The sequence below is a fragment of the Syngnathus typhle genome, linkage group LG13 (assembly GCF_033458585.1).
Source record: "Syngnathus typhle isolate RoL2023-S1 ecotype Sweden linkage group LG13, RoL_Styp_1.0, whole genome shotgun sequence".
NCBI lineage: Eukaryota > Metazoa > Chordata > Actinopteri > Syngnathiformes > Syngnathidae > Syngnathus > Syngnathus typhle.
In genome coordinates this window covers 10,378,028-10,399,341 of record NC_083750.1, presented here as the reverse complement: position 1 = coordinate 10,399,341, position 21,314 = coordinate 10,378,028, and the positions used below count along the sequence as shown (strand labels likewise).

Sequence of the window (21,314 nt, the reverse complement as noted above, 5' to 3'; positions counted from 1 at the left end):
TTACCACCGGCATGTTCGTGTCGAGTTCAGTAATACAAACAAATATATATCCACGTGGAAAAGAGACAACGCAGATGTTCCCGTCTTTGGTATAATAAATTTTAAAATTTGTGAATATAAAAATCAAATGTCTGGGTGTTTTGTGTTTGGAGTGAATCGTACATAACTGAAGTAAGTCGGTGTATTCACACGGAATAGCCGACGAGGGGCAATCTGGTAAAACACTTCATGCTATTATGCCCCTGTTCCCCATGACGAGGTTGTTTTCATAACGCTGCTTTTTGTACTTCTTCTTCAGGCAAACGGCGGTGGTCACCGTCACCACCAGCATGACGCCCAGCACGGACAGCGAGGAGGCCAATGCGAGGATGCTGTTGTCCGCCGTCGAGCCTTTATGCTGGCAGCTGTCGCCGTAGAACCACCAGTCGGGCCCCACGGCACACCTGAGACCGGTGGAAAAGTGAGTGATCCAATCACATCGAAGCATGATAACGGTTCACCTCCACCGGCAATATTACTCCTTATCACGTGTCATTAAGATTGCATTTCCTGATTCCAAACTTTTTCCATTTAATGCGTGTGTCATGTGTCCTCACTTGCAAACAGGCTTCCCGTTTTCCTGCACGCACACGCCGCCATTCTGGCACTGTGCGCAGACTCCAGGGGGGGATGAAGCGGTGGCTTGTGGCTCGCTCGTGGTGCTGGGCAACGGTTGGCTTGTAGTCAGATGAGACACGTCTGAAGAGGTACGGCAAAACACAGCAATGTTCCATTTAACTCAAATGAATTGTAAGACACTTGCGATAAGAAGGATTTGCAAAGACGTTACCCTCCATGCTGAGGAGAAAGATGGCGTCCCCTCCCTTGATGAAATCCCTGCTCTTGGCTCTCAGGTGGGTCAGGTACACCTTGGTACCGCTGCCCGGCCCTCTGAAGTACGTTGAGCCGTCCGCGTCGGTCACCGCCACGCCCACCTTTCGAGGGTCGTCCCAGAAGAGCTTGTTTGAGCCTGATGGACGGGGTAGACGTTAAACACGAGTCAATCACGGGAAGCGCTGCTTTCCCACGCCAACCTGAAGACATCTTGTTGGGATCAGTGGTGACACTGCGCTGGTTGGACATGCGCTTCTGGATGTGAGGGTGCTGGTCCATGAGCATCATGGTCATTTGCTTCCAGGGGCAAGGCCACGTTTGCACTCTGTCGCCCTCGCGGGCCACCAGGTTCACGTAGGCCGCCATTTGCGCCGAGGAGGTGCTCGTCCCGTTGGGGTAAAGTTTCATTTGGAAGCTGTAGCCCTCCTTGGAGGTGAAGGGTGGGCTATAGAAGGCCTCGCCTGCTGGGGTGTTCTCCAACACGTGCCTGAAGTTCTTCACACGCCACGCAAACTCGGGACACACCGTCTCCGAGATGTTGATGTCGTCCAGAGACAATCCGCCTGAAGGTGGTCCCCCACCTTCTTTGGTTCCCTGGAAGACCACGCGGAACTTCTTTGTGACGTTCAGGCTGACGTGGTGAAGCTGCCACAGGTCCTGAGGGGGTCCTGTTATGTCACATGAGTTTGGTTATTGGTCAACCACCCAAGGGTAGAGAACCTTTTTCGACTGGTGGCCATTACGGTAACATTGGTGGCTTTGGCTAAATAAATATGCTGATTTTTTTTTTTCTGGCTGATGAAATGAGTTTCTAGACTTGGCTAACAGGTCCGATTTGTGGCCCACCAACCACAGGTTAGGCACCCCTGACCCAGTTTGCACCAAAGCTAAAGAGTGACATTTACCATCAATAGTGGTGATCAAACGCAGTTTCCCAGCAGGGTTAGCTGTGTCGTACTCCCGCGCCAAGATCTTGAGCGAATCATTGGGGCCACCGCTGTTATAGAAGAAGAACTGCAGACATTGAAAACCTCGCTTGGGGTACAGGATTCGGCTCTCGAGAAGGGCCGTGTCGCCGGTGTTGCCCTCGCTCGTGTTGAAGTGCATGAAATAGCCAGAACCTAAAGATAAACATTCGTCCATTGAAATCAAATTCTGGCCTGGGGTCACTTTTCAGGAGAAGAAAAATCGATTTTTCGACACGGCTCCTCTCACCGCTGCATTTGCCCATGTTGGAGTAATCCGTGTCAGGGCCGCCTGCCGCCTTGGATAACCTGTGCCAGTCCTGCTGGTCGCCGGCTCCCTGAATCATCCCGCAGATGTTTTCCCGTTCAAAGTCGCAGGAATCCAGAAAGGTGGAGCCCCGAGCTGAAAGACAAAGTCACCTTTGAACGGCTGTAAAGTCGTCTTCTGCTCTGGCCCAGCGTCAACCGGAACGTCAAGCGTGTCAATAAAAGTCCTCACTGCAGTTGTAGAGGCGGGAGAGCTTGAGCAGGTCGTTGTCGCTGAACTCCATCCTCTGGCCGATGACGTCGGCGAAGGCGGGGATTTTGGTGACGATGGTGGGCTCCGAGCCGTTTCGAAAAGCCGTCTTGCTGTAGTGCATCATGGAACCGTAGTCGTAGGGGATGCCCAGTGAGCTGGAGGTGGTGTCGTTGTAAATGTTGAAGTTGTTCTCTCGACCTGGATGCCGCACAAAACAAGGCTAGGAAAAGTCTACACACCCCTGTTCGTTTGCCCTCTTTTGGGTGTGTCGACTTATTTTTACTCGACGTCGTATTTATTGCTCGATAGGGCAATTAATCAAAGTTCTCTGCACTTTATTGGCAGCTATTATTGACTTTATGGACAAACAGCAGTGTAGTTTTGCCACGCTGGACCTTTCTTATCGCATATCAACAACAAGCACGCAAAGTAATTTACGACACCCCACAACCCAACAGGTCGTATCATTTAATAATGTCCGATATAAAACTCCTCATTGTGTTTGTTTGGACCGCTGTTGTGAGAGCTGTTCTTAAAGTCTCGTGCTTACCCTCTGTGATGCGGTCCCACATAATTTCCACGTAGTCGTCCCGGTCCGCTCTGGACTGCTCGTGCCAGAAGCCCAACGCGTGCAAGAACTCATGTTCGATGGTGGCGATGCGGTCGCAGTTGTTCCCGATAGACAGCCGCTGCTTCCCGACGCGCCGGTTGCCCACCGAGGAGAAGCACCTCGAAGAACGCGGGGGGGGGTTGTCCATTCATAATTTGAATCGCCATCTTCAAATACGGCTCAAGCAACTTACCCGCTTCCTTTGAAGATGCTGATGTAATTTGGTTCTCCGCTCCACGGTTTGAAGTCGATGCAGGTCTTCAGGCGGTATTGCTCAAAAGCCTTCAGGATCACACCTTTTGCATTGATTTCTGCACGGCAAAATCACCTCGATTGTTTCCACCACCTCATATCGGGCCATGAAATGTCACTTGGTCATGTCATACTGAGAAGATGTGTTGGACGGGGTGCTTTCAAAAACATTTGATAGGATCCCAGCACCGTATTAGCAACAGCTCTCAGTATTATACAATGCACAATAATAATAATGATGTTGATAATGATAATAATAATAATGATGATAATAAGAATAATAGTACTCACCAAGGTCATCCCCCATGTGGTACGGGATAGTCGTGGGCCACCTGTACTGTTCACCTATTATGGAGTTCCGACTTTGTTTCTGTTGATTAAAAATGAGAAGCGTGCGAGAGCAAAAATCAAATACTCTTCCCCAAAATGAATACGAATAATAATATTCAATGAGGAACACACGAACCTCGCCAAGCACAATGTCGCCTTCTACCAGATTTAATCCTGCTTCTGTGAAGCCAAAGCACAACAAGGAAATGCTTGAAATGTTTGAGGATTATTAATCAAGCACACGTACCTTCATTGATTTCAAAAATGTCGAGGTCTCGTCCACCATCGACATCAAAATCTGCCATCAAATTCATCGTTAGGCTCGTGAGTAGAAAACTCACCGTGCCAACTGTCACTTACTTACCCGGTAATATTTCTGTGGGCTAAAGAAATAAAGTAAAAAAAAAAATGAAATGACAAAAATAATCAATACAGATCTTTTTTTTTTTTTCTGTTTTCTCACCATGCACAGTGCGGCGCCACGCAACAAAAGAGCGATGTGAAGCACCCATGATACGACCACACATGTTCCTCCCGCCATGTCCAGCAATAATTAATGATGCCGTGGTGAGAGAGAGCTCATTTCATGTTGCAAGAGTTGTTTGCGTGATGGGAGTTTCATAGCATGCACGTGATGGGACAGGTGAATGATTGACAGCTTACCAAAGGGTCAAAATGATACACTGACTTTAAATGGCTTCCCGGGCTCTGCTATCTGCTTAAAAATCTTAACGTGTCTTGTTGAAGAGTGATTATTATTATTTTTTTAAACTTCAATTTTTGTTGTGAATAATGGCAGCCTAGTTTGGCAGCCTAGAAAATATGTGCTGTAAATAGGGGCCAAAGCAGACGCCAACAAAATCGGTCATCAAAATCATACAAACCGAATAGTTATTTTAGATGTCGCTGATTACTTATTGATATTTCGGGGCACTATGCTTTATATCACTTAAAGGCAGAGATGTAGCTAATGGAGTGGCACTGATGAGGTTCCTTTACTTTTTGCAAAATGAGCAGCTGAATGAGACCTAAGAATAATATTAGAAAAAAAAACTGTAGATGTGACCTAAAATAAAATAATTGAAAATGTGAGGTATAGAAATATGGTCTAAAACTGAAAATAAATAAAAGCACAGCTGGGACATCATTTGTTTTATAATCACAGATACAACCCCAAAACCTACATATAGCTCACCTAAAAAAATCATAATTAAAAATACTTATTTGGAAAAAAAACCCCATATACGTATTTATGTATTTTTTTTTAAAACAAAACCATGTTTAAAAAAACAATTAGCGATGTGACCTAAAATGCTTCGTTCACGTCATTTCACTGTGAGAGCAGTGAATCGATTCAAACTGGCTTGTTGTGGTCGTCTTTAGGCTTCTAAGAATCAATTGCCTTCCAAGACCTAAGACGGCTACATCAGTCGATTCGGTGTCCTGAGAGTGACCTAAAAAACCATGAAGTTGTGTCCAATATCTCTTCTATTTGTTTCTCCCCGATGTTCTTAATGTACTTAACTACAAATGCTATCTACAGAAGTGGCCTACTTTTTTTAATCGGCAATTGAGACATCTGATTTTCAATTGATTTTTTAAAAATTCAAAACTTAGGCAAGATTTAATACAAAATATATATATATATATATATATGTATTTGTTGATATTGAAAAACAAGGCTTAGATGCAACTTAATACATTTTTGCAAATAAGTTTAAAAAATCGTCTTCAAAAAGAAAAAAGGACTACATAGAGAATAGAACTAAGATCCAGCTGTACCAAACAACTTCCCTGAATTTCATGGCCCTTTACTAAACAATGGCATGCACATCTTTGCAGCCTGCTTGACTCCTTGTCACGGGCAAATCAATGACTCTGACGCGAGAGCATCTCCGTCGTTCTGTCATTGTTCCCGTCACGCTGTGTTCCCATTTGGAAGGTCGGGGCCAAACATGGCAATATGTTTGGCGAGGTTGCTCCCATTGAACATCTTCTGACATGTGGGGCAAAATGCCACATTGTAAATTAGCACCATCTTTCAAAGAGCCCTGGTTACTTCAGCCGCATCTGCCTGTGGGGCTTTTTTTGTCCAGCACTAGGCAAAGTGAGGCAGCGCGTGCGTTACTCACTAAATGGATAGCCCTGGCGGGAAAATCACTCGGGGCCACGGAAATAAAAAATATGAGCCGTGGAAATCAACCAGCAGCCTTAAGTAATTTTGTTGCAACATTGTTGGAAAAAAATCTGTGGGCGTCGCGCTGAGGGGGGGGTGGGCGGGGGGTACTTCGTGGAGGGGTGCTGAGAAGCTCACTGGACAGCAGAGCAGCCTCTCCATCACATTCTCTCTCTCTCTCTCTCTCTCTCAAGTGTGTGTCAGTAGCATCCGACGTTCAAATGCTGTCCACTTTGCTTCTCAGCGCATCCGGGACACTTTTTTTTTTGGAGCCGACACGTCACCCGCCCCTCCAGTGGCATTTTGTTTTCCCCCCGAATTGATTCAGGAATTTATCTGGGGCCAATTGAAGACGCAAAGTAAGAATGACCAGCATTTTAATGTTGTTCCTAATTTGTCTTCATGGTGACATTATGACCTCCATGATATTTTGTCTTTGAACTAGTAATCTGTCAAATTATTGGACGGGTAGTTCAACTGTGTAGCACACTTTGGTAATGTAATTTAAGATTTTTGGAGATTTTGTTTCCAATGGAAGAAAGAAAAACAAATCTTATGTATTTTAATTGATTTATATGCATTTAAATGTTCTAATAAAGCTACAAATTGTTATCTGCCAGTCTATAACGTCACCTTGGCGACCACGACAGTCCACATTGAGTCCATTTTAAGATAATCTTTCATTGAATTGGATATTGGTAAGTTTCAAAATTGAGGTCGTCTTCAATCTAATTACAGAATTAAAAATATTAATGGTTAAAGGCCGGGCACATCATTTTTTTATGAAGAGTAGAGCCTTCATTCTGTATTTCTCACTTTGAGTATCTGAGAAAATCCAACACTTAATTGACCGTATACACTTGACTTCACTAAAGCGCAATTTTTAAAAGGGCGACAAAAAAAAATATCAACCAGTGATGCATTTGTTGTGTTCAGATGGGATGGCTGAATGACGACACCGCCTTCCAGTCCAACATCCCCGTGCCTCTGGACATCACCGTGGCTGTGGTGTATTCTCTTTTTGGTGAGTAAAACAAAAAATCATTTTCAGCCTGGTACCTCTGTAAATTGCTCGGCTACTTAGTCGTGTGGATCGTGGCGCCGCTTGCGTTTCATTTTCCGTATACGCATGTTTAGTATGTATGAGGTACACGCAAATAGTCGTTTTTCCCCAAGCAAGGAGAAATATGCAATTTGGGTGTTGCACAGAATAATCCAAAGCATGCAAGGGGAAAAACACACACACACATTCATGTTTACATGTTTAACGGGGACATGACTGTCTAATATTTACCTTTCAACGAACCTCCCTTTGGGATCGACAATATGGAAGATTTAATCCTCATTCATTTGATTTGTTTATGCACAGTACAGCGGGGGTTCACGTATCAACAAGTCTTCTTAATTATTAAGATCTTTAATTAGAAACAATGAGAGTGCTTTGGTTATGATTAGCAACAGCGTTCAAACGAGCTCAAAATTGAAACGTGTCTGACTTTTAATCTTTGGCAATAAAAAGGCTACTTTTATTGCTAAAGATTAAAAGTCAGTCTAGTCTTTCTGCTGTGGTTGACACACTTTTTTTGCGCAGGAATATGCTCGGTGTTTGGCAACAGCACTCTGCTGTATGTGTCCTACAAGAAAAAACATGTCCTGAAGCCGGCCGAGTTCTTCATCATCAACTTAGCTGTCAGCGACCTGGGCCTGACTCTCTCTCTCTACCCGATGGCCGTAACATCCAGCTTCTACCACAGGTGACCAACCCGGCCTATCGTGTTATTTTTTTTATATATTTATATATATTATTATTATTATTATATTCTATATATTTATATTTATATATATTTTATATATATTTTATATATATTTTATATATATTTATATATAATATATATATATATATATAGAGAGAGAGATTTTTATTTTTTTTTCCAAGGTGCTCTTCCCATGTATATTTTCATAAAGACGAGCAATAAATAAATCAATATTTCAAATTGATTATACATCAATGTTTTGGACTAATAGTTTGGACCTTCATTCTTAGACTTATAGTTAAACTGTAAATAATATCTTTCACTTTTATTCTCAGACTTCCTTTTATAATTTCTTTAAAAAATCTTGTATGTTTGGACTAGGAAGGGAGCAGCTCTCCAAATTTTGTTGTACAAATAAGTTGTAAAATGACAATGAAGGCCATTCTATTCTTCTTCTATTCTAACCGTGTCCTGTGATTTTGAGTTGTTCAGCACTATTTTTTTCCCAATGACATCAATTGTTGGGCACCTTTGATTTGTTTCCACCGTAACAGGCGTGCCAATGCACGTTTCCTTTTCACACTCAGCCGCATCTTACGTCATTGATCCTTGTGCTTTTCTCCCTGCCTCCCTTTTGCCCTCCCACGCAGGTGGCTGTACGGGAATACGGCGTGCTCCATCTACGCCTTCTGCAGCATGCTGTTTGGCATCTGCAGTCTGAGCACTCTCACCCTGCTCAGCGTGGTGTGCTTTATCAAAGTGTGCTTTCCACTGTACGGTAAGTCTCCCACCAAAAGATCCACGGCGGCATCCCTAAATGGCCCATTGTCGATTTTCCCGCTAATCCCTCCGCCGAGAGCCGGGCGCTAAAACCCTCTTTGATGACCCGCCCGCGAATATCGCTTGTGCAATGGAGTCCCCTACTTGACCTCCGCAATGTTTTCCTCCCGACTGGCGGCACAGAAGGCTTTGATCGAGCCAACTGTTCAACTGCGCTTGTTTGCCATTGTGTGATTTAATGACTTCTATTAAAACAGCACCACCAAGTGGATGGAGGTGCAATTAAGAACGTATAGCGACACGCAATGTTCGACAGCACTTAACCTCTTCAGGGTTTCAGGGAGCTGTCGCTTGCTCGACAGACAACACGGATGCTACTCAACCTGCCCGGAAAGTTTAGTGGTATCGGTGTTGCGGCATTAATATGGGAATAGAACCACAATGTCGCCACTGCATCCGTTGCATTTTAATGAAGTAAAAAGGCTCCAGTAATTGATTGAATTGTCTCATTAGATTCTGAAATAATTGAATCCCTTTTTCAATTATTCCTTATAAAAAGTCAGAGCGCCTTCTTTCTTTGAAACGAGCACATTGCTGGAATCTAAAATAATGTTACTACGTCCACAGGGAACCGATTCAATTGCCTCCACGGCCGTCTCCTCGTCGCCTGCGCTTGGCTCTACGCGTTGTTGTTCGCCTGCTGCCCGCTGGGCCACTGGGGCGAGTACGGGCCGGAGCCCTACGGCACCGCCTGCTGCATCGACTGGCGTCTGTCCAATCAGCTGCCGACGGCGCGCTCCTACACCGTGGTGCTCTTCTTCTTCTGCTACATCCTTCCGTGCGTCGTCATGCTGGCGTCCTACGCGGGCATCCTCGCCACCGTGCACGCGTCGCACAAGACCATGAAGCAGCATGCCTCCAGACACATGCACATGAGTAGCATCCAGATTATTATTATCAAGGTAAACAAAAAATGATAGAGTAAAAGTGTTTTAGTAGAATGAAAGAACATATATGATATGGAGCTTCAAGGCAGGAATCATCTGTGGAAGAAAACTGTCACAAATAGTGTAGCTATTCAACTCCTGACCAGGAGGACTTTTTCCCCCTTAAGTATCGGTGGCCGGTATCGGCAGAATTAGATTGAACATTTTAGGAAATGTAAAGTAAACTGTGCAAGTTGCTGCTCCAAAATTTTAAATTAACGGCAAGTGTGCTCCTTCTACTAATTTAAAAAATAAAAAGTTAGTCTGGTATTTTATTTTTTAAGTTGATTGACATTACCATCGAAATTCAAGACAATTGTAGAAACAATGCTTTTGGATTTCTTTAGCAGGAATATGTAAATCGTAAATGTGTGTGTGGGAGGGGGCGCAGTAAAATGTCGCCCAAGGCGCCACATCGGAGAGTGCTTTCATAAGAAACAATTGACTCCGGATGCGTTTTAATGGATGAGAAGCCAGTGCCACCTCCACCGATAAACTCATCAGCAGACATCCACAATGATTAAGTAACCAATAACGTATCCTGAAATTTCCCCAAATTGAATCCATAGATCATCAAAGATACCCAACGTGTTGCATCATATTTGTGTGTCCCTCACAGCACGTATGGGTTGTGTGCTCTTTGCCCTCAGTTAAGCGTGGCGGTCTGCATTGGGTTCTTTGTGGCGTGGAGCCCGTACGCTCTGGTCTCCATGTGGGCTTCTTTCGGCGACATCGACGACATCCCGCCTCTGGCCTTCGCCATGCCGGCCATGTTCGCCAAGACCTCCACTATCTACAACCCCATCATCTACCTCACACTCAGGCCTAACTTCCGCAAGGTATTTTTCAGGAACCTTGGCGCTCTCAAGAACTCCACGGGAAAATGCTGCTGCCAGCCAAGAGTCAAGGTGAGACTTCAGTTAGTCCAAAGAAGGACTGAACAGTTCCCGTTACCCGACTCGCCAGTGGTCGTGCTGAAATGTCACAAGGATACTGTTGAACGCTGCTCCGGGCCATGTCCTCCAATGGACGCCGGCGTTAATCCCGCTCCCTATGCAGAATTATTCAAGGAGAGAGTCGGTCCAAGTGTGAGCCGCACCAGGTCCCTGCTGTGCCCGACGTGCTCAAAACGAACTCCAGACAGTCTTAACATTAACTTGGAGATGGTTCCAGGCCAAGCAAAAGTGGCTTGGCCTTCATTTACCCAATAATTTAATGAGCAATACACAAAATATGGTTCAGGAATGTGAAATTAAGAGCCACGGCATATTATATTAACCTTGGTGTCACTACATATTAATGTGTACAGGGTGTCCCCAGATCAAAAGTGGCACTAAAAAGAAAAAAAAAGTTTTCTATTTGTGCCCCCCCCCCCCCCTCTCTATTTGTTCTTTAGACTCACGCAGGGCAGTTGTTTGTTTTGCAGATTGATTGGGTCATTTGTCACTGATTAGCAAAATTCACTTTGAGAGAGCGCAGGCGCCCATTTTATTGATTTAATTGAGAAATTGGGAAAAACAGCATAGAAATTGATTGTGGCATTACAGCGTGAAAAGAAATCTCTAAAATATTTTAAACAGTAAGTACAGAGCAATAAAATGTTGTGAGATGAATTTAAACTTTTATGATTTGATTTAAAAAGCTTACATATACAGTACCTGCTTCAATGCATGTTTTTGTGATTAAAAAAAAATATATACATTCATCAACTCTTTTCCCAGCTCCTTCAATGTTCTTGATAAAATGTCACTTTGAGCCTCCAATCAAATCAGACATGTCACATTCACGCTGGGTAAAGTTTTAAAATGATTTATCTTGGGCTGATTTATTATTATTACAAGAGAATATTGCATTTTGACTTCCTACAAGAGACTTTGGCAAATCTGAGGAGAACTACAAAAGAAAGAAGTTCATTAGATATTGGGAGTAGAAGCGCAAATGTGCAATATTTTCTGAATCACGCTAGCTTCTACGGTGCCTTCGAGAGCGCGGCAAAGCTTCCCGATTTTACAGCCGAGACTCCCTCCGGTCCGTTTCCAGTGTTGCAGTGTCTGGTGCACCATCTCCGACAGGCCGTCCGAGTGGAAGTCGTGCTCGATGGTCTCTATTTCCACCTCGCTCAAACCCAGATGCCGTGCGCAAAACTTCCAGTTGGCGCCGATGTTTTTCCTCAGTACATCAAGGTGCTCTCCGGTCACAGCGCGGTCCTCTACGGGTGAAAAGTAAAAGTAAGTCAAATGCGGTGTTCCACAAGGATCCGTCTTTGATCCCATTTGATTGACTCTTTTGGGTTAACCTGAATAAGTTCAACCTCTTACCATATTTCTGAATTCCTTCTTTGAGCTGAGAACTGGTCCAGATGTGACCAGGATGAAACGAAGAAACGTCCGAGTTGCCAAAGTGAATATTGAGGCTGTTGTTGTTACCGATCTGGATCCCCCTTGCATTACTGATGTGAAGCGAGCCTTCAAGATCAAGACAATTAACGTTAGTGTCATCAGAAATTCTCCTATACTCAACGTGGTCTTCTAACGTACCGGACTCTTGGGCTGCACCGTAGTTGCTAGCACCCCATGACGTTTCAGGCACTGAGGACGTAGGACAGGACTGCAGGCGGTAATACGGATGTTGCTGATTGAAAGGTGGCAAGGAATTATTGCTAGCAGACGTATGGATTTGAGATAACTTTGGCATGGAAGTGGTCATCGACTCTTGGAGGCAGGAATACCCAGTGCGGTCTTGGCTACTGGGCTGCACAGGTTGCGCTTTTGTCCAGGAGTGGACGGAGGACGGTGTGTCGCGCTCTGGTGGTCTAAGAGTGTTATTTGTAAAACTAGACAGACTATCTGGTAAGCTTCTCCGGTGCGGTTTAGCGACAAAGTCAGACGGGCTGTCTTGGGTGTAGCTGCCGTGTATGTGGTAGTTTAACTCCGGTTGCAGTTTTTCCTCTAAAGAGTCTTCTGGGTCTGGTTCGCTGGTGGCTGCCAGAGACGCTACATTGGTCTCACATTCAAGGGCATCACTGTCCTCGATACTGTCTTCGACCGGCCCATTGACGCTTTTGTCTGTGCTCTCCAAAAAAGCTGGACCATCTATAAAAGGTAAGAGGAGGAAACACATCAGCTTTGATTTCTCAGCACGAGAAGCATTTGACAGACAAATACAATCATGAAATAGTTGACTTTATGGATTGAACTTCTGACATATTACTTCTCTGGTTCTTCTATATCAAACAAATTGGTTTTAGGTTCATTTACCTGACATGTTTCGGTGGAATCTTCCGCCTTCATCAGAGTACATATTAGAGTTGACATATTACTTGCAAAGGTTCAACGTTGACGGAATAACTAAAATGGCAGATAAACATCGAGGCTTACCCGTGGAAATACATTCATCGGTTAGCGCTAAAGACTTCATCTTTTCCACAAGCTGATCCGGGCCTTCGTACAGAGCCTGCGTTGAAATATTGAGATCAGACATTCTAAATATTGTCATGGGCGTAACACAAGTATGCCAAATATTCATCCACCTGTAGATGAACTAAATCTTTCTCCACATGTGGTGCGAGATTGGTCTCGTAGAAGGGACGAAAGCGGTGGTAGGCCTCTGTTGGGAAAGGAGTCGAGTGAGGAAGTCACCTCTGCAACGAGCTACATTTGAAATCAAGCCTACCGAGAAATGTCGGTCTTTGCAGCGGATTGTGTGCCCAACACCTCACCATGAGGTTTGAGATCTCTTCCGGCGTTTGGTCGGGGATGAGGTTCATCGCTGGGCGGTTGCCATTGCGGACGCACTGACTGATTTGATCTTCATTCCTGGCATCTGGAACACAAACAAAAAAATGCAAACCGGTTTGATCCAACTAGTTCCTGGTTATCGGTTTGCTGCTGATTGCGAACGAAATTTTCTCCTGGGAAAGAAACTCAGATGACAATGTAGGTTTTTAGGGGAGCAGAGGAAAGCAAGACAACAGAAATCAATATTCGATGTCAACTTACTTGCATACGGCTCTTTGCCTGTGACGATGACCCAGACTACAATAGCAAAGCTATAGACGTCGGACTTCTCGGTGGAGACGGCGTGGACGCTCTCCAAGTGCTCGGGCGCCATGTAGCTTAGCGTGCCGGCAGCCCTCGTCCTGTTTGACAGGCCCAGGTGACTCCTCTTGTGGGATTCCTCCTTGGTGAGTTTTCTCCACGTCTTGCAGGCGGCAAGGCCAAGGTCGGCGATCTGGACAATGCGGGACAACGGTTATAGCGGGGGTAAGCACGGAATAACGGGGAGAACATTTTGACCTTGATGTGAAAATCTTTGTCAATTAAAATGTTGTCCGGTTTGATGTCCTTATGTATGACTTTCTTCTCGGTGAGGTAAACCATCCCTTCCAAGATTTCTAAAATAATTCTCCCCTTGATGGATACTGGCACAGTCACCTACATAGCAGGAAAGCATGTATTAGAATTCATCATACGTAAAATGTAAATTGGCGTGGCGCTAACCGTCTCCAGCATGGCCAGAAGGTTGCCCCTGGGCATCAACTCCATGACCAAAGAGCAGCCTCGGTCCTCCATGATAACGCCCAGCAACTTCACCACCCGTTGGTGGTTCAGGCTCGCCATGATATTACCTTCCTCCAGCAGAGAGCGCTTATTATCCCTGGTTATATTTGGAGAGAATGGAGAAGAGATTTGCAGACGTTCTCAGCGACAAGTCAGTTTTGAATATGTTTTCTCAGTAATGTCAAATTAGAGCTGTATTTGTATTCCGCAATGGTACCACAGCCACAGGTAATTAAATTGTAGTTTAGGTTGTACCGTAATTTTCGGAATTACTCCGGAAAAAGTCGCACCCGAGTATAAGTCGCACCAGCCATAAAATGACCAAAAAAGTGAAATAAAAACAACATGTATGTATATAAGTCGCCCCCCCACCCAAACTATGAAAAAAAAAAACGTGACTTATAGTCCGAAAATTACGGTATGTTAATGTAAACTATCAGTCATTTGGTGCATTTTAGAACACACAAAAATGTCCGAAAATTACGGTATGTTAATGTAAACTATCAGTCATTTGGTGCATTTTAGAACACACAAAAATGATACTTTTGGGGCATTTTGTCCTATTCTTATCCAATTAGGCAGTTCCATGTTAAATATGAGATCAAAGGTACGAAGTTGTGTTGCAGATCAGTTTTAGTTTCGTTTTGCAAGAGCGATGGGGAACTTGAGACAACGGCGGAAGCCAGATCACATACTTCCCTGGACGACTGTCAAAAACATAAACTAGTTCGCCCCTCACCCTCGCTAATTAATAAAAGCATTTTGATTCAAATAATCTCGGGTTTCTTTGCGGCATCTTCCCCGGCACGTGATCCCAAATGTGCAATTTTGCATATGGAAAACGGGGAACCCCCAGGGAATATATGCCAAAATACATACTCATTTCGAAGTTTGCCCGTATACATGGTCTTCATCACCACAGGACCGAGGCGGACGTGATAACACAGGTACACCTCTCCAAAACCTCCTTCGTCCAGGTGTTCTTTTCGAATCACATCTGTCGCTTGCAGTTGGAGCGAAGACGGCGTAGCAGTGGCCATAATTCCACCTTAAAACAACCCGATCGGTGTAATAATATAGTAACGAAAACCAATGGACCGCGGAAGGGAGCTCGTCACATGAGAGCGAGGCAGAAATGCGACTAAAAGTTCCGACGCTAACACAACTGTTAAACTAGCTTCCTGTAACTTTAACAACAGTCCTAAAAGCAACGAACGAGCGAAATGTCGTGCAGGGAAAGGGAAGCAATCGCCATAAAAATATGTTATTTCAACTAGCCTTTACCGGAATTGAGTAAGTGACGTAGAATAAAAGTTTTAAAAAAAAAAAAAACTACGGCCAGTCATTCTAGTCGAATTCAGAGCAGGACGGATAGTTGCGCCTCGATCGTGCTGCACATAATAAATTAAAGCATTGTCCAACTAAAAATAGGCTATGGCTAAAGTAAAGTGACCACACAGTGTTCATAAGAAGTACAGATGCTAGCAATAAAATAGACTTGATTAAATCATCGTGTTTGCCTTTTAAATTTGACATTTGAAGTTTTAGAAAAAGAAAAAAACAACAACAACGTGGGGGAGAGGTAAAGCAATCAATTTGTTCCTTAAAGATTGAATTTTTTTAAGTGGATGTTTGAGAATGCAAGCATTGATGACATACATTGATATTGAGTGGAAAATGGCAAATGAAAAAATACTTATTTTTTATTTTATAGCAGGCAGTCACAGAGCAGAGTGGGATCATTAGAGTAATAATAAAAAAAAATCTGGATTTGCAACAATTATGCAACAATAATTAGATGCAATATACATATGCATGAATTTAGCAAGCGCTGATCAGCAAACTGAGAAGTCCAATTTGGAACAGGTATGTCGGGGCGGGGCGACACCTGATGAGGTGCGCAGGTATGATAACTAATGCTAACTTACTTACCAACCAGTTTAACGGCGGCTGCGTGCTATGGAGTTAACGCATTTTGATGTGTTTGGCAAGTTTATTGCGCACAATGAGAAAAGCAAAACGAGAGCTTCGTGGGATTTTTCTTCTCTGGACTGGATGGGATTTTTCTTCTCTGGACTGGATGGTGGACCAATGACGTCTCTTCAAAAAAATATCCAGGTAAGGTTGCATTCATTTTTTTTTTACATGCTCAGCTGTATTTGACATTCAAGGTTTATTTTTGCGTGCGGCCAAATTTCATCCCAACTGCGTGTGCAATTTGCTGGAAGTGCATATACTGATGAAGGTGCAGCAAGCTTACTTGAGTAAGCGTCCATGTCTCTTTTGGAATTTGTTTAGAAGCGGTTATGAAAAATTGAAGACAAAAAAAAAAGACTCGTTATTTGTTTTCAGCTTTACTCGTGTCGTTTTTAGTGCAGTTTAAAATGTCTCAAATGGACGAGGAACTTGTCAAACGTACCTCCAAAATGTATTACTTGAAGTGATTCCTGTACAATAGCGCCCTCTGCTGGGGCGAAATGACAATTGCAGTATTTTATCGCCTCATGTATTGAAAACTGCTGCTATACAAATGTGTGTACACCAAGAACGTGTTGTAAATGAGTTTATATAAATATGGTCGATTTAATTTGGGGGGTTTTAAGCTTGCTCTTTCCTAACTTGTGTCTACAGCCCTTCTCATTTTTATGATATTGTTTTAAAGTGAGTTGTGCTAACCTTGTCCATGTATTTTACTCAAACTGCTTGTGCTTACTTTAACATACCTGTGGTAACCTTACACCAGACTCAAGGCCTAAGCATGTTTTTCAAGAGGGGTATTAGCGAGCCCCCCGCCCGTAATTTGATGACAGTTTTACTTAACCTTCGCCGACTCTGATCCTGCTTGTTGACCCCGCGGTTAGGGGGCCGTTGACCTCATTTGCCGCTTTATGTACTTTCTGGCACTCACCGACACAGCTCATCACTCAGGTGTCTTTTGCTGAGTCGACGTGCTCAAATAAATAGTGGAAAGCTGCTTGATAAGGAAAAAATGGTATCGTGCAGAATAGAGCGCAAGTTTTTGAATCAAAATGAGACGGGACGATTTTAAAATTCTTAAATTAAATGCTGAGGTCGCACTCGAGAGTTGAATATATCTGGAAAAGTGGAATTCTTTTTTAAAGTTTTTTTTTAATTTATGACCTGCCTAGGTTACTGCAGTAAAATATATGACCAGCAGGGACCGCTATGCTTCATTTGGGTTTTGAGCTTAGAGATAAAAAGATCCCTTGGGGAAGTCTTGGCTTCAATTATGAGACTACTTTTAATAGCCTGTATACAATCAGCAATATAAATTATACGTGACGTTTATAGTATCAAATTCCCTCAATCAATTAAGATCAGTGGAGTTGATTTATTAAATGCACCCCCCCCCCCACACACACACACACACAAAATTCCAGACACAGCCATACTTTGTTTGGCGTGTCACGTGATCAGTGCGGGCGGTGACGAAAGAGACGGCGAGTGACGGTTCCGCCGCCAGGTTGCGTGAGACTGACTGGGCCTGTTCTCAGACTCTGTGTGGTCTGAGTGTGTGGTCTCCAGCTGACGGGCAGAGGGGAGGACGGGGAGAGCCCTTGCAGGAGCGCATTTGTGTGTATATGTGTGTGTGTTTACTTTATCCCGAGTCGGGCCCGGGATCTCTGTGGCCACAGCTTGAGTAGAAAGCCCGGCCTTCCGGCACTCAAGGGGTTTCAGTGGAAATGGATAAACACTCCCCGCCACCACCGCTCTGACACGGCTCATCTTAAGATCAGTTTTATCTGCGCCTACTTATGGGACCTTCATGCGAGAAGGTCTCGGTAGCTTGCTTTGTGAAAGTCAAGCAATAGTTGGATTGATTTTACTCAGCGGAAAGCATATTTGCGTATCTTAAAATGTGTCATTACGGTGTTTATTGTTTTCAAGACACAAGTTGAATGTTAAGACCAAGCAAAGGAAATAAGACCTCATGCAAGCCCTTCCCTCGTGCAACCCCTCGCCCAACGGGCTCCTCTCCCACAGTCCTCTCAAGGGAAAGGCTATGTAATGCGGCACTGCTGAGAACGCGCCATGAAAATATAAATACAACCTCGCCGCATTTCAACCATGCAAATAAACAAGGCCACCCGTATTTCCAATTAGAGCTGGTGTGGAAGGCAGGAAACGTGCTAGACGCGGACAGGCCACACCCCCGCGCCCATTTCTAGCCATTTTCCCTAAAAGGCTCCGGGGTCAGGGACACTTGCAAATACCTCAAAACATATCGAAAATGTCATCAGAGACAGACGTGCTAACGGCTAATTAGCCGAGCTGCTCTTTGAACCCAGGACAATTACTTTAATCCCACTTTTTTCGCAAAAGCCAATCTTTATCGACCCAATTGCGCTGTCTTCGCCTGTTTTTCTCAGTCGAGCCAGGCAGCGTTCTTGTATGGCTTTGCCTCCGGACCACCCAGGAGCAGCTGCCAGGCAGGGTCAGCGTCCTTGTTGGGATAAGAGGTCGTCTCCAAGGAGATTGCGCTTTGATAGTACGGCGAGGTCCACCTGACACGGTACTACTGGATCTGCGCTCGACGGGAAGCCGCGGCGGCCGTCGCTCACCGCTCGGACCCATCTAGGGGCCTATTAGCGAGCATAAACACACAACTTAGCGTAATTGCTCTGGAGAGACGGCGAGTTAAGAGTCACTTTTACTCCAAATGTGGCTCTAAGGACATTGGCTGCAATTCGAGCGGTTTCACCGAGTGCAGAGGTTGCGGCGGACATGTGCCGCCAAGTCACTCCGAATGGAAGCGGTACCGATATTCCTTTGATTCAAACCCCCCCCCCCCCCCCTCCCCTCTTTTGCCGTTGTTTACGTTCGTTGAATTGACTCGCTGTGTCCCGCACAGCCGTGCAGGAACCGAGCAGGATAAACAGAAGGACTCGGGAGATTCCTCCGCTCTGAGATGTAAACACAAACACGCACGCTAACTGCACATTTTGACAGACTTGGTTGAACTGTGCGGACTGTCTCTTAAATAGAATTTATTTCATGGTCCTACTCAAGGTGCGTGTCATTGCTCGCAGCTTTTGCGTGATGATGGCGGCGCACCGTGATGAGTTGACGACGTCTTGTGTTCTCGTGGCGTTTTGAGCTAGCTGACTTTTGCACAGGTGAATTAGCTCAGAAGTGGCGCCAGTAAGAAGGCAAAAGGATAACAGCATCGGATTCTACCTTTTTTTTTAACTGAAAAAAAAATAGGCAGACTATTATTAAAAGATTCTGACTTAATCTTATAAGGATGTAGTTTTTCTCATTAGAAAAAAATCAGCTTGTCAAACTTTTGTTTTCCCCCCTCAAAAATTCAGAAAGATTATTCAATTATCATCATGTTATATTCTCTTTTTTGTTAATAAATTTTGGCTTGGGTAGATTTAAAAGTTTAGCGTTAAATTTGTGTTTAGAAAAATTAGGTTGATTCTTTTTCTGTAAAAAACAAAACAACAAAAGACCCCAGCATAACTCAAGTTCATTTCTTTCAAAAATATATAAACACATATATAATAATAATGTTTTCCTGAAAATACGACTATTTTCATAGGATTACTTCATTTGTCTTATCACTGTGTACATTTAGTTGTACTATGTACCAAATACCCCAAATTTGTAGACTGTTATGATTATCCAGAGTTGTTGGTATAAGTACAAAAACTAAAACGATGATTCTAATCCAAAATTCAGATGTGCGAATCACCCACTCAAGCAATAGCTTGTATCTGAAATAAGTGGAGGCCTCACCTAGCTTGTGTTCACAATTCAGAGCAAATTCAAGAACACCCGGGTGTTAGCGACCACAGGCCGTCTTAAGTGCACCACGTGAAGTGTGAAAATGAAAACTGCAAAGCAATATTGACCTTCCATTAAAGGAGCTTTAGAGTGTTCTGTCCTGCTTTTATGCGAGGGAATGCATTTCAACTGCGGCGTGCACGTTTGAACAACCCCGGTTAGAGCAACACACCAGCGACTAGTACGACAGGGAAACACCCCGCCGCCGGATTAAACGATTTGCGGAACATCAGCACCGTCACCATCTTGGTGTAGCTGGCTAGTGGGTGTTCTTGTGCTGTGTGATCATAAAGATTAGTCATGATCTGACATGTTCTTACCGTATGGATTACACAAACAGTCTTTAGTTTTACGAGTGTTTTGGTTCATACAGTGAATCGTCTAGACCGTAATAGTCTAAATTTGAAATGGCATTTCTAAGATGTTTTGCAAAATGCATTCCTCAAGATCACACTGTAAAAAAACACAACTTGTGTTATTTCAGTCATTTAAATTGGAACAACTTAAAACGTATATAAATTAAGGATGCTTATGCAACAATTCTTTGTTAGCCCCAAAAAAGCAAGCAACATTTTTTTACAGTGTAGAGATGTAGTTTTTATATTGACACCAAATTTGAACAATATGTTGTATCAAACTGAATTCTTTTTCTTTTTTTTTTAAATTACTACATGCATTTCACATAGCAGACCTCAGGACATGTTGTCCAGTAGGGGGCGTGGTGCAGTTAGCTGTTATGCAGGCATTCGGGGTGAAGTTTAGGTAAGCACTTTTAGAAGTCATTGAGTAACATTTCAATAAGCTATTCATTTATGCAAAGATACAATAACAAATAAAATGCGGGTAGGTGCAGTGTGAATGTATGGCTGCATGTTTACCTGTAAATAATGTCTGGAGTACCTTTATGATTTTTTTTTCCTCTGTGCAATCACGTCGACTTCCCGCTTTCGCCCCCTTATTGCTTCCATCTTTTTCTCTTTCATAATAGTGCCCACTTTGATTAAAGCTATTGGGGAGCGGTTGTCATAGTAACGGCCAAGTCCTGCCAGTTAAATGGCTTGTAGGTGAGGACGAGCGTAGCCTGACTTGTTCCAAAGCATCTGTCAAGAGGTGTAGAAAGGCCTCTCCGCCGTGCTCAGCTGTGAAAACAGCTGACGAGACGCACACATTTTGCACACCAAGTCCAAAGAGAGACCCATTCAACTTTTGAATACAAGACTGTGTGCGACTAGCAAAAATAAAGAGGGAAGAAATGATGGCTCATTAGTTAATGATCCGCTTTACCGGCGGCTATTGCGACGATGGAATGCTCAATAAAGATTCGAGCATTTGTGAACACTTTACCAGAAGTGGCTTGGAGTTCCCAGCAAGCTAATGATACTGGTGATACTGGTAATCACGGGGACTTCCGAGCAATTAGTCAGCAAGTCTGTCGATTGGGAGCTGACTCACTTTCTCACTTGTCCCTAAAGGTGGTTTTCATACATTGACTTGTGGCAAAAAGCAGTATTCGGTGTAATGTTTGACATTTTTGTAGAATGGTGATACTAATTGCTTTCAATGCAGTAGGAAGTATGACACGAGTATCGGGTGTCATTTTTGCACGCGGATTTTTTTTCACGAGGACATAGCAGCCCTAAAATATTAAACACACAAAATACTCTTAAGCAAATGTGTAACTAGTTGTGAACACCCCTT

At 43.8% G+C, this 21,314-nt stretch overlaps 3 protein-coding genes across 5 annotated transcripts; 1 reads left to right on the top strand and 2 right to left on the bottom strand.

The window, feature by feature from the left end:
- Window positions 1-226: 226 nt before the first annotated feature.
- Window positions 227-4,091, bottom strand: mep1bb (meprin A subunit beta b). Its single transcript, XM_061295066.1, has 14 exons — window positions 4,014-4,091; window positions 3,915-3,933; window positions 3,798-3,848; window positions 3,687-3,730; window positions 3,512-3,590; window positions 3,162-3,279; window positions 2,909-3,087; window positions 2,338-2,556; window positions 2,089-2,241; window positions 1,779-1,994; window positions 1,074-1,541; window positions 830-1,009; window positions 597-738; window positions 227-443 (listed from the first exon to the last, which is right to left on the bottom strand). The coding sequence occupies exons 1-14, from the start codon at window positions 4,089-4,091 to the stop codon at window positions 227-229; spliced, it is 2,163 nt and encodes a 720-aa protein (XP_061151050.1).
- Window positions 313-12,313, top strand: LOC133165397 (opsin-5-like). Of its 2 annotated transcripts, XM_061295032.1 has the most exons (8): window positions 313-460; window positions 607-746; window positions 4,023-4,117; window positions 6,663-6,750; window positions 7,318-7,480; window positions 8,131-8,258; window positions 8,888-9,222; window positions 9,897-12,313. In XM_061295032.1, exons 3-8 carry the CDS (start codon window positions 4,061-4,063, stop codon window positions 10,455-10,457), a joined length of 1,332 nt encoding a protein of 443 aa, XP_061151016.1. In that variant the 5' UTR covers window positions 313-460; window positions 607-746; window positions 4,023-4,060; the 3' UTR covers window positions 10,458-12,313. The 2 variants fall into 2 exon arrangements, with proteins under 2 accessions (XP_061151016.1, XP_061151017.1); XM_061295033.1 differs by lacking the exon at window positions 4,023-4,117.
- ripk1l (receptor (TNFRSF)-interacting serine-threonine kinase 1, like) lies at window positions 10,706-15,135 on the bottom strand. Of its 2 annotated transcripts, XM_061295015.1 has the most exons (11): window positions 14,685-15,134; window positions 13,746-13,902; window positions 13,542-13,679; window positions 13,245-13,476; window positions 12,919-13,068; window positions 12,776-12,852; window positions 12,624-12,699; window positions 12,504-12,530; window positions 11,784-12,338; window positions 11,565-11,711; window positions 10,706-11,455 (listed from the first exon to the last, which is right to left on the bottom strand). In XM_061295015.1, the coding sequence occupies exons 1-11, from the start codon at window positions 14,843-14,845 to the stop codon at window positions 11,160-11,162; spliced, it is 2,016 nt and encodes a 671-aa protein (XP_061150999.1). In that variant the 5' UTR covers window positions 14,846-15,134; the 3' UTR covers window positions 10,706-11,159. The 2 variants fall into 2 exon arrangements, with proteins under 2 accessions (XP_061150999.1, XP_061150998.1); XM_061295014.1 differs by lacking the exon at window positions 12,504-12,530 and having other exon boundaries at window positions 11,565-12,338; window positions 14,685-15,135.
- Between the last annotated feature and the right edge of the window lie 6,179 nt (window positions 15,136-21,314).